Source organism: Belonocnema kinseyi, chromosome 9 (genome assembly GCF_010883055.1).
Source record: "Belonocnema kinseyi isolate 2016_QV_RU_SX_M_011 chromosome 9, B_treatae_v1, whole genome shotgun sequence".
NCBI lineage: Eukaryota > Metazoa > Arthropoda > Insecta > Hymenoptera > Cynipidae > Belonocnema > Belonocnema kinseyi.
In genome coordinates, this window is record NC_046665.1 from 83556330 (window position 1) to 83568835 (window position 12506).

Sequence of the window (12506 nt, forward strand, 5' to 3'; positions counted from 1 at the left end):
TAAAATTAATTAAAAACTTTAAAGTATTTCAAGTAATTTAAACGAAGTATGATGATAACATTTTTCTCCGAAATTCTAAATATATTTTAAAATTATTCTAAATTTTCCTATAATTTTTCAAAGTGAAAAATCATTTTCAATTTTCCTAAGAATCTTAAAAAAATTTTATTCTTTTGAAGTCTTTCACAATACTTAAAAAAATTCTAAATTTTCTGTTTGAAATCTGCAGAAATCTACATTTTATTTTAAATTCGGCTCTAAGTATTTGAAATTATTTCAAGTTCTAAATTTAATTGAAATCTTTTTAAAACTTCTAAATATCTTTTAAAATTACTCTAATATTTTTACAAATGATATATTTAAAAATTCCGAAAACAAACATTTTTAAATTACTTTAAATTTGGAAAAACTTAAAACCACTTCTAGAATTCTCAAGATTTTGAAATAAAAATTTAAAGCTTTTAAATGATGCCTAGATTATTTAAAATTAACAAATTTAACTTCTAATTTAAGAGGTGGTAAGTTAAAAAAATATTTTTCATTTTTGGATCTTCGATTTTAAAAGTTTGGAATTCAAGGGTTCCACTTTAAATGCTCTTTTTTCATTTTTATTAATTTATATGGAAAAATGTTTAGAATATAGTTTGATTTCTTAAATTTCATTGGCCGTAAAAAGGTTTGCGAACTGGGAAATGACCGGTAATTTTTTTCTTCGATTAAAACGGCCACCGTGATAAAAATTGAAGTATTTGGGTGAAAATTGATATTTCTTATTAACTTTTTTTGTTCAAAATTCAACAATTTTGATGAAAATTGTCTTTTTTAATTGCAAATTCAACTATTTCTTTGAAACCCGACATATATTGTTACAACTAGATTTTTTTGTAGAAAATTATAATTTTCTTTGAATATTTCATTTGAACATTCATTTTTTGACTAAAAATTAATTCCATTTTTTGTTCAAAAATTATCTGTTTTTATTGGAAATTCATATAGTGAGTTAAAAATTAATCATTTTAGTTGAATATTCAACTTTCTGGTTTAAAATTCAAAACTATTCGAGTTAAAGATTGACAATTTTAATTGAGAATTCATTGCTTTGTTTGAAAATGGAAAAATTTTTTTGAAGTTAGTTTTTTGTTATTTCTTTAACTGAAAATTTAAGTTATTTCAATTGAATATTCGATAGTTTTAACATTCATCTGTTTGATGAAACATTAATTTTTTTAAATTGAAATTTGATTATTAAAGTTTTAGTTAACAATTTATCTTTTTTCGTAAAAATACATTTTTTGTTGAAAATTCAATGTTTTAGTTTGAAACTCATCATTTTGGCTAAAAACTTAACTATTCCGGTTGAAGATTTATCATTTTAGTTGAAAATTCATCACTTAGGTTGCAAATTGAACTATTTTCTTGAAAATTCGTAATTTTCTCTCAGTCTACAATTTTTGCTCTGTTTTGCTGAAGTATGTTTGGAATAAACTTCATAAATTAAATCTTTGCGTTTAAAGATACATTTTAATAAATAATAAAAAATGTAGACTGCGAGAGTCGAACACGCAACCTTCTCCGAGCAGCAGAAGTGCTGCTGCCTGAGCTACCGGCCGTTTGGAATTTTATGCGCCAAATCCAGAACAGAAGAAGCTCATCGCAAATAAAAACTTTGATTTTGTAAATGTCTTTTTCAGAAAGAATTTGTTCTATAAAAAAGGGTTTGCTGAAAAAATCGCTGCAGCAGATAGACAAATCAGAAATGCGCGTCTACTTTACGACTTTACTACAAAAATAACAGATGGCGCTATCCAGGGGTGAATTTTAAACTTCGTTTGCTTATATTTTCCAAATTTGCCTTTAAGCTTTTTTTGGACGCTGTCGAGCTTTGATTTGATGGAGGTTATGAGGGCGACAAGGAGCGAAAGTGTGAGAAATGTGAACGTAAAGGAATATCGAATAGCGGAAATATAACCTACATTTCTGGCATTCTCTTCGCTTTCCAACTCAAATAGGAGCGTCAGTCAAGGTCATCGACCCTTACTCATTTTTCACGCAGTGTGCATTCCGCATGTCGGTACGGTAGTCGCCACGAGCAGAGTAGACCGCACTCTTCAAAGTGTTGTCCGTGTGAAACTTGTTATTCGTTCTCAAAGAAGTAATAAGGATCTGGTTCTTTTTAGCGGTTGTGAAAAAGTGAATCCGAAACGAAATGGCTTTACGTACGGAAACTGAAAAAAATTTAGAATTTGTGGGGAAGAGCTTACTTGCGGGCGGTAAGTGGCCCAGTTTATCCCCAAAAATTTGATATTTAGCTTTCTGTATTATTACAGTTATTTTCGTTAATATGCAAAAGTGTCTCAGACAGGTAGACTATAATTTTAAGAAATATTGGCCCTCAACAATTTAAATTTATGCATTGTTTTTTAGCTAATTGAATTATTGTATTTACTGGCTTATTTATATGAAGTGTAGGATAAAAAATAAATTAATATAGCATTTTTTATCGTTCATCAATTTTTCTTCTTTGTAAGCTTTAGAAAAAAATGTTTATTTTGTGAATAATTTGGTGGGTACTTTAAGTTTAGATAAAATTGTAATTATAATATACTAATTTTAATTTAGGAGTGGCTGGTATGTGCTCCAAAACTACTGTTGCTCCTTTAGATAGGATCAAAATATTATTACAAGCACACAACACACATTATAAGCATTTAGGTAAGAAAAAATAGACTTGGAAATAAATGTTTAACTCATCAAACTGATCGATGAAATTTTTCTTAAAGGAGTATTCTCAGGATTAAAGGAGATTATTCATAGAGAAAATTTCTTTGCGCTCTACAAAGGAAATTTCGCGCAAATGATTCGAATTTTCCCATATGCAGCCGCGCAATTCACATCATTTGAATTTTATAAAAAGGTATTTTCTAATTAAGTGCATTCTTTTCCAAATATTTAGAAGAATTTGTCACATAAAGACGTCAAGTGAATTGAATAAAATTAATTAGGGGGCGTCCATAAACTACATTATCAATTTGAGGTAGGGGGTTTCCCCTAAAAAAAGAGAAGAATAGCATTTTTTTATTTTTTGAATGCGCTAATTTTCCATCGGAAGAAGAACCCAACAAAAGAATAGGTGTATCTCCGAAACCAATTATTTATTTCCTTAAGGATTGAGACTTGTGTTCTATTCCGTGCAGGCGAATATATTTTCCACTTTTTTAATTCCTCTTAATGCGATCAGTAGACATACCTGTCATGTTTATTTTTAATTCCATACTTACATGCTTTATTTTCGATTATTTTAATTCCTTCTAATCTGTCCAAAAAGTATGTGTACATGCATAGTTTCTATTCGTTTTTGTCGAACATAAGTTTGGAAATTTGAAATTTTTTTTCTGCTCTAATGGTTGAGTAACTTTAATTATAATATTTTATATTGTTTAAACAACTATATATTTAATAATGTAATAAATTCATTTAATAATGTGTGTGTGAGATTAACAAAATTAATTTATCTTTAAACAGAATTATAAAAATATTCTACAAACACTACAAATTATTTCTATTAACATAATTATTTTATATTTATAACGGGTTGATTAAAAGGACTATGTTTTTCGTCTTCTAAGTGACATTATTATCTGTATTTTTATTCTTTTTTTTTAACATTCCTTCATTTTTTAATTCCTCTCAATACGCTTCCATTACATTTTTCTAAGTCAATTAAAAAGAATAGATTTTGCTTTTTTTCCTACTCTTTGGTGGAACTTTCGACGGAGGAAAATTCACGTATTAGTCGGAATTCAGATTCTGAATTCTTCTCTTCTTACCGGGATTTTATTATTTACAGAACATTTGAGTACAATTGCACGATTTGTCATGTTCCTGTACATTTGCAGGTTATGTTCGGGAGTTTTTAATATTCTTTGTACGTTATTTTTTTTACGATAAATAATGACGAGGAATTTTAAATTAGCAAAATGTATTCAATTCGCTTGCAAAATGCTGCCAGGTAGCGGTTTTTAAAAATAAACAAATTTGAAATCACTCACCAGAGTGCGCGATCTGTTCAGGTCCAAACTGCGAAGATTGAAATTAATATATGAAAGACAGCTTCTATGTAAACTATTAATAAAATTTTATATTTCATTCGCAAGATAGAGTTGAAAGCGTCAGTCATTCAGTTTCAAAAAACAATTTAATATTTGAAGTAGGGCGAGTTTTTTTTTTACATAGTTTAGAATTTCAGAAAACATTTGAAAGAACATTTCAAAGCATATATTTTCAAAAGTTTTCTTTTTTTGATAGCGAGAAACAAAAACAAATATTTTTTCAAATTAAAAAACAAACTGTTTTAGAGGAAAATCGTTTTTTTTTAATTCAACTGTTTTTTATTAAAATGTGTTCTTTTGATTTTTCTTCTCTTTGATTGAAAATTTGTCTTATTAGTTTTATTTTTTGTTAAAAACTGATATTTTTAATTGGAAAAATCACATGCTTTTAATTAAAAATATTTTTTGGTTGAAATATCAACTATTAAGTTTCACGTTGTTTGTTTGATTTTTGTGAAAATCAGTTTTTTTCATTTAAAATTAATCAACTGAAAGTTTAACTCATTTTTAAATGATTTTTCGATTGAAAGTTTTACTAATTTTTTTAAAATTCGGTTTTCTTTTCTCGAAAATGGATGTTTTTAGCGGAAAATTCAACTATGTGTTTAAAAATTGATCTTTCAAAAAAACTATTCCTCTTGTTTGCAAATTCACTTATTTTGGTTAAAAATTCATTACCTTGGTTAACAATTTAAATACTTTTAAAATTTTGCATTGATTTGTCAAAAATTTATTTTTTAGTTGAAAATTCGACTCTTTGGTAGAAAATTCATCTTCTTGCTTGAAAATTCATTATTTTTGGGTAAAAATTTAAGTATTTTGTTCAAAACCTCCTGTTTTGGATATTTTTTTTTTTACTGAAAATTGAATTATTTTATCTGTTGAATTTTCTTCTCTGGTTGAAAATTTGACTATTTTGTTGAAAATTTGTCTTTTATTTGTTAAAACCTGATATTTTTAATTTGAAAAATTACATGCTTTTAATTTAAAATATTATTCTTTGTTTAAAATATCAACCATTACATTTTACTTTGTTTGAATTTGTAAAAATCAGTTTTTTCATTTAAGATTGATTAACTGGAAATTTAACTTGCAATTTTTTGTTAAAAATTCGCCTCTTAGTTTAAAAATCAACTGTTCAGATGAAAATTGCCGTATTTTATTGAAAATTTCTCTGTTTTGGATGAAAATTGATCTTGATACTCAACATTAAATGTTTTTGGTCAAAAAATCATTTTTCGGTTACAAATTTAACTAATTAAAAAAATTCCTTTTCTTTTCTCGAAAACTAATATTTCTAGTTGAAAATTCATCTATGTGTTTGAAAATTTATTTTTTTTTCAGAAAATTAATCTTCTTCTTTGCAAATTCATTTATTTTGGGTAAAAATTCATCACATTGATTAAAAATTTAAATATTTTCAAAAATTTGCATTAGTTTGTTAAAAATATTTTTTTTTAGTTGAAAATTAATTTTTCAGTTAAAAATTCGATGCTTTGGCAGAAAATTCATCTTGTTTGAAAATGCACAATTTTTGGTTGAAAATTTAAGTATTTTGTTCAAGCGTCCTTTTTTGGTCAAAATTATTTTGTTTTAACTGAAAATTGAACTATTTCATTTTTGGTGAATTTTTGTTTGTAAAATTAATTTCTTTCGATAAAAATTGAACTATTTTTTTGCAGTTTTTTATAATTTTTTCCTCCTAAAAACTAAGGATTTAATTTAAAATTGGCCCTTTTTGTTTAAATTCAACTGTATTTAATTATATTAAAATCTTTTTTTGTAGGCATATCAGCTATTCGATTTTTCGTTGAAAATTAATTTATGGACGACCCCTTTTATAAACACATATAACTTTTTAATTATTAAACGATTGTATTACAAGTTTCATAATAACATTTTTTTAAGCTTAAATATGGAAAGTTGAAAATTCAGACGGGTTCAATTTTGGCTGCTTTAAACAATCTTCAGCCTTAACAGTTTGAACTTTTAAATTTCAATGACCGGAAAAAATTATTGCCAATCTGAATGTTAAATATTCGCTGAATATTAAGTATGAAGATAAAATAAAATAAAAATTCATTTTAATTACTATTCAGATTCATGGACTTTATTAACAAATTCAAAACATTATTCATTTATTATAAATTAAAGTTATTAATTAAATCCATATAAACATGTACTATTAAGATATGAATAGTACTATTTTCAACATTTGGATATATATAAGGACTGAAAAATAACTATAATAAACTCGCCTGGAAAAAACTGTAGTTTGCAGGACATTTTTTCCAGAATTTGAGTAGACACCCTGATAATGATATGCATACTCTGAATTTGAATCAGTTAGAAGTGGTTCACTGATTGAAATCAGTGAGAATTTTTTTACTGAAAGTTAGTGAAATCTCCTTGATCAAATCTAGAGAGCAGGTTGTAATGATTCTGGATAGTATTTAGGAACTCTGTTTGGGAATAAAAGTCACATAGACAAATTTGTGGCTGGATCAGGAGCTGGAATTACAGCAGTTGCTCTGACTTATCCTCTCGACACAATCAGGGCTCGACTTGCTTTTCAAGTAACTGGTGAACATGTATATACTGGAATCACTCACACAGCAGTTACAATTTTTAAAGAGGTAAATAACCAGAACTGTGAATTTTTTAATAATGTATGTCAGCTACGCTAGATCGTCAGAGGTGAACTTTGGTCAGCGAAAAAAATAACAGAAATAGTAATATTTACAGTTAGCGTCACGATGCGTGCATAAATACATTTTTTTGTGATAGAAAATAATTTTTAACTGTTATAGGTTTTTACTTAAGAATGGAACTTAAGTTTAAATTTTTATCGCAATTTAGATTAAATTAGGTTAAATTTGCAGGAAGGTGGTATAAAGGCCCTCTATAGAGGATTTCTACCTACGATTTGTGGAATGATCCCATACGCAGGATTTTCATTTTACTCATTTGAAAAACTTAAGTACCTTTGCATGAAATATGCACCCAGTTATCTTTGTGATAAATGCAACAGGAATACTGGTCAGAATAAAATTATGTTCTTGATAATGCTTATTATAATGATATTTTTTCTTTTCAAGTTTTCATCCCCGTGTTTTGTTAATTGAGGAAGAAACTTTTTAGAGGTAGCGTTAAAAATTCAATAAATCGTTGAATTTTGAAAATAATTGCCGATTCTTCATACAGGTGATTTAAAATAATTTTATGAACAATACACGAGTTAAAATCCTCCTTTAGGTACTAGAAATTAATTTTAACCACCTTTCCTGAATTTTATGAAAGTGTAATGCAAATTTTAAGTATAAATTATATTTTTTTAATTATTATACAATTATCAGGGTAGCCGCAAGTCAGGGAAGTGACGAAGTTTTGTTAGTCATGGAAAAGTCAGGGAAATTAAAAAAAAATGAAAAAGTCAGAACATTTTTCTACAAAAATATAAATTTTTAATGGATTTCAAATGATTTTATGGTATTTTTAAAAATGCCCAAGAATTTTCAAGTTTGAAGAGATTTCTATAGATTTAAAATATTTAAGGGTATTTAAAAAATGCCAGAGTATTTTCAAAAGGTTTCAATGAATTTGTTGTATAGATTTAAATAATTTTTAGGTATAGTAAGGGATTTTTCAAAGTTTCCATCAAGAGCTTTACAAATTTTCAAAGAATTTGAAAGATTTTAGGGTATTTTTTAAAATTCCAAGGAGTTTCCAAATGTTCTAAAAAATGTCAAATGATTTTAAAGGATATTACATTTTTTCGGTATTTTTAAAAGATTCCGAGGATTTTTTATGTATTTTAAAAATTCGAAGATATTCTAAAGGAGTTTGAGGATTTTATGTTTCTTTTTGTTTTGTTAAATTCTAATTTTCGAGAGATTTGAACAGTTTTAAGGAATTTGAAGAACTTTCAAAGTATTTTAAATATTCCACGATATTTTAAAAGATTCGAAGGAATTTTCAAAATAATTGTTTTTCAAGTATTTATTTATATACATTTTAGTTCATTTTTAAAAATTACAATTTTCCAGAGCTTTTAAAAATTTCAAGGGATTTTAATGGAATTCAAATATTTTAAAAGATTCCAAGAGATTTTATCAGATTTCCGTGGATTTTAGAGGATTTCTAAAACTGGTATTTTAATCAATTTTCCAGGATTTCTAGAAATTCTAGAAAACTAGAATTTTAAATATTTAAAGGTATTATCAATGATTTTAGAGAATTCTAAAGATTTTCAAAGAATTTTTCATTCATTTGAATAATTGAAAGGTATTTTGAACAATTTTAAGTTATTTTTAAAAATTCCAAAGAATTGTTTAGAGCTTTACAAGTTGTAGAGATATTTCAAAAGATTTGAAATTTTTTTGTGTGTTTAAAAAGGTTCCAAGACATTTTAAACAGATTTAACAATGTCTAAGGACTTTCAAATTATTTGAATAATATTAAGGAATTTAAACCAATTTTCAGGGGGTTTGAGAGAATTTCCTAGAATTTTGGAATTTATGGAAATATTTCATAGGACCTAAGGCTTTAGGATATTTTAAAAGATTCCAAAGGATTTTTTAATTATCTTAAGGGATTTTAAAAGCTTTCGAGGTATTGTAACAACCTTTCCATGGTTTCATAAAATATATTCAGATTTCATATAATTTCGCGGGATTTTATTATATTTTAAAGATTTTCAAGAAATTTATTCACAAAAAGTGAGAGATTTCAAAAGGTTCCATTGATTTGAAGATATTTTCAAACATTTTTTGCAATTCATGTATTCGCGCATTTTATGAATTCTTTTAGATACTCAAATTTGTATCAATTCATGGAATTCTTCTAATTTCTTTTCATTCTTTTGAAATTAACGTTAATTAGTTTGAAGTCTTACAAATCAAATTCTTTTGAATTTTTGTAATTAAAAAAAAAAACAGTAATTCTTTCTTTTTAATGCACATTAAACAGTTTTGAGTTAGAAATTCGTCACTTTTGGTCACTTTTTCGGAATAAATGGGTCATTAAATTGGAATCAGTGAGAAATGGATCACTGAATCGAATTAGTAAGAATTTTCACTGATACACAATGCCATCTCACTGATTCGAATAGTTATAAACGGGTCACTGATTGAAAGACTGAATATCCGTAAAATCTCACTGATTCAAATTTAGAGGGCACTTTTTCCAAGTTAATGGTCATGAAAAATAAAAAATGAGAGAATTTAAAAAAAATAAGTTTTACGACCACTCTGAAATATGAAAAATATAGAAAAGATACTTTTGAGGGATGACTGTTAGCGATTTTAGGGGTGAATTTGTTTTTGAAATTACGTTTTTATTCTTTGCACTATTCGTACAATTATTTTACATCATCTCTATGAAGCATTTACAATTTTTTTTCGAAATTAAACACATTACTGAATTTTTAACACAAAATGTGGAGATGAGAACTGGAAAATCGAATTTTTTTACCAACATAATAAAGAATCGTGAAAAAAATTTTCACACTCCTACAGATACCTCTGATTTCAATCTTTTCAGGTGGTTTAGTTTTAACTTTACCAGCCAAGTTGCTTTGCGGTGGAATCGCAGGAGCGATAGCGCAGAGTTTTTCTTATCCTCTTGACGTTACTCGAAGACGAATGCAGTTAGCGATGATGAATGCAGATACGCACAAATACGGGTAATCTCTTTTATTTATTAAGAACCTTATGGAGAAAATGTTTACAAGAAAGTACAGCATTTCTACATCTGTAATTTTTTCTTATATTTTTGTGCAGAAAAGTAAAAAAATTAACTATAAAGTATAAGTTTCTATAATTAAAAAATCTGTTTAACTTTTTATTAATTTTTTTTACTTTGCTGTACAAGATATTACAGAAAACTAGAGGATTTTACATTTTCATTAATTTGGGTGTTTGGCGTCATAAAAAAATCTTAATTTTACGTTAATTGTTGTAGAAAATTACAAATTTTTACAAAAAAGAAGATTCTTCCAAAGTAAATATTGGTAGTTTATTGTAGAAATTTACAAAATGAAACAAAAAACTATACATTTTGACAAGCCATACTTTTAAAATCGGTATTAAGTTTGAGTTATGCAACCTTTTGATGTATAAATAAATATTGAACACATATTATTCCTGAAAAAATTCGAGTAAGTTGAAGAAATACTTCGAAGTTCTGAAAAGATTCAAAATTAATGTAAAATTGGAAATTATTTGAATAATAATTTAAACGAAGTGTCTACGTATACCGACAAAATCCGACTATTCATACCGAAATTTCAGCACAAACCGCCGATGATGGCCTACTTTAAAACATAATATCGTTTTTTTTCAGATTTCGAACAAAAAATTTAGACTTTAGACTTTTTATTTTACAGGATTTAAATAACAATTGAGAAATATTTTAGAAAAAATTCAAATAAAAAAAATGTTTAGATGCTCTGAAAAAATTGTAAAAATAATTTAAAAGTTAAAAAAATCTTAAACTTCATGCAGATTTTTCAAGATTTTGAAATAAAATTTCGAAGTTTTTTTTTTAAATATCTGAAATAAAAATAATTTAACGCCTATAAGTTAAGAAGTGTTAAGTTTTAAAATATGTAATCGATTAATTTTTAATGTTTCTGGCTTGAAATGTTTTACAGCTCAGTTTTTATCACTTCAAATGGACACATTTTTAGCTTTGGAGTTATATTTCTTAATTTCATTTTTATTATTTTATTATTGATTATTCATTTATTGTAGTTTCGTTTTCTACCATTCTTTTAAAGTTTAAACATAGAATCTTTTTTTGTAATAGCTAAAGCTATCATATAAATATCTTAATTTAAAATTGTCGCATTGGAATATTCTAAATATTTGTTATCCTAGGTTGAAAAAGGAAAACTTTTTGACTGCAAATCCTGTAAATTCCTATATATTGCTGTAAAATACAGCAATGTACAAAAAAGTAAAAAAAAAGTAGAATATTCGTCCGAATGATAGAAAACAGTTGTACTTTTCTGTAATTTTGCTTGTAAAAAGTAAAATTGGTAGATTCCTGTAAAAATGGTTTTAGTGGTTGTCGTTTTTTGTAATAAATGTTCCACCAGGGAATCTGAAAATGTCAATCCCAAGAATAAAAAAATTCATCACAAGTGATGGCCACCTATAAAAGTATAAACTAATTGTTTTAGTACTGGCATGCTGTCCACAATGAAGATCATCTACCTCGAAAATGGAATAACAAAAGGCCTTTATCGAGGAATGTCGATAAATTATCTGCGTGCAACTCCCATGGTAGCAGTTAGCTTCACAACCTATGAACTTATGAAACAACTACTTAGTTTAGACACAGGAATGAAGCTTTAATCTACGTAAAGTAATTAGCCAATATTGTTGGGTGTGTGTTTTTTTTCAAATCCCGGTTCAAAATTGGTTGTAAATGTTTAGAAAAAGTTTTCACTCGTGTGAGAATGTATACAAATCTTTTTCGTGGGCCAATTTTTTTAATAAGTTTTAAACTTTCATACTGAAATCAAAAAATTACTTAATTTAATCATGTAAATGTAAGATGCATTAATAGCTTTAATTTTTAACCAAACTATTACTTTATTATATTTTTGCACTTGATGGATATTGAATCTCGATTTGCTACTGAGAAAATAATTATTAATAGTTAATAATTTAGAAGAATTCCTCTTCGCTATCTCGAGTTCAGAAATCTCTAGAGTTTGTTGCCAGTAAATGAATCATCGTAGACCATTTCTTGTGAAATAGTAGTATTTTAAATCCAAAGCGACATCAAACTTACGTAAAGATCTTATTCTTAAAATACATCAGGGACTGAAGGTGACTGAATCGAGAATCAAAAGTAATTAGAATAAAAAAATACTTGACGCAACGTCAGAAGACATGTTCCTGAAAAGATTACAAAAAATAGATAATAAAGATACGTCTCAGGTTGTAGATAGGTTATCATAAAAGGGAAAAAATATATTTTTTTACGAGTTTCTATACCACAATTGTAAATAATAGTGGACAATTTCTATGAACTGGTGAAAAACTAGCAAATAAAAATTGGCTATATAATTATAAACAATGTTCATGTATGAATTTTAATTTAAAATATAATTTATTGTCTATTATTAACTCTCAGGACTTTGATAGTTTATTTTAAGTCGCGGTCGTAAAGTTCTGGAGTCAACAGATTTTATCTATGATAAGTCAAAGGTGACGTCGCACAAAAGTCTGCTGATTGATAAAATGAGACTTTTTTCTTTTCAAAACGTCTTGAACGTTATTCAAAGACATTCCGAACTTACGTTTATCTTTTGATCCGTACTTTTTATACATTAATGGTATTGTCAAAAAAGTTTTTGGTACTTTTAATAAAATATTTTAGCAGGAA

At 26.5% G+C, this 12506-nt stretch overlaps 1 protein-coding gene across 1 annotated transcript; it reads left to right on the plus strand.

Annotated features, from left to right (window-relative positions):
* Window positions 1-1648: 1648 nt before the first annotated feature.
* LOC117180267 (graves disease carrier protein-like) lies at window positions 1649-12506 on the plus strand. The gene is made up of 7 exons (XM_033372669.1): window positions 1649-2270; window positions 2620-2712; window positions 2781-2914; window positions 6560-6745; window positions 6992-7148; window positions 9651-9792; window positions 11293-12506. The coding sequence occupies exons 1-7, from the start codon at window positions 2207-2209 to the stop codon at window positions 11465-11467; spliced, it is 951 nt and encodes a 316-aa protein (XP_033228560.1). The 5' UTR covers window positions 1649-2206; the 3' UTR covers window positions 11468-12506.

What these genes read in the sequence shown, in the direction of transcription:
- LOC117180267 (XM_033372669.1), top strand. Translation starts at nt 2,207, where the DNA reads ATGGCTTTACGTACGGAAACTGAAAAAAATTTAGAATTTGTGGGGAAG. An exon ending in CATTTGAATTTTATAAAAAG is followed by an intron (nt 2,915 to 6,559) that starts GTATTTTCTAAT and finishes GATTCTGGATAG; the next exon opens with TATTTAGGAACTCTGTTTGG. An exon ending in GCAGATACGCACAAATACGG is followed by an intron (nt 9,793 to 11,292) that starts GTAATCTCTTTT and finishes TAATTGTTTTAG; the next exon opens with TACTGGCATGCTGTCCACAA.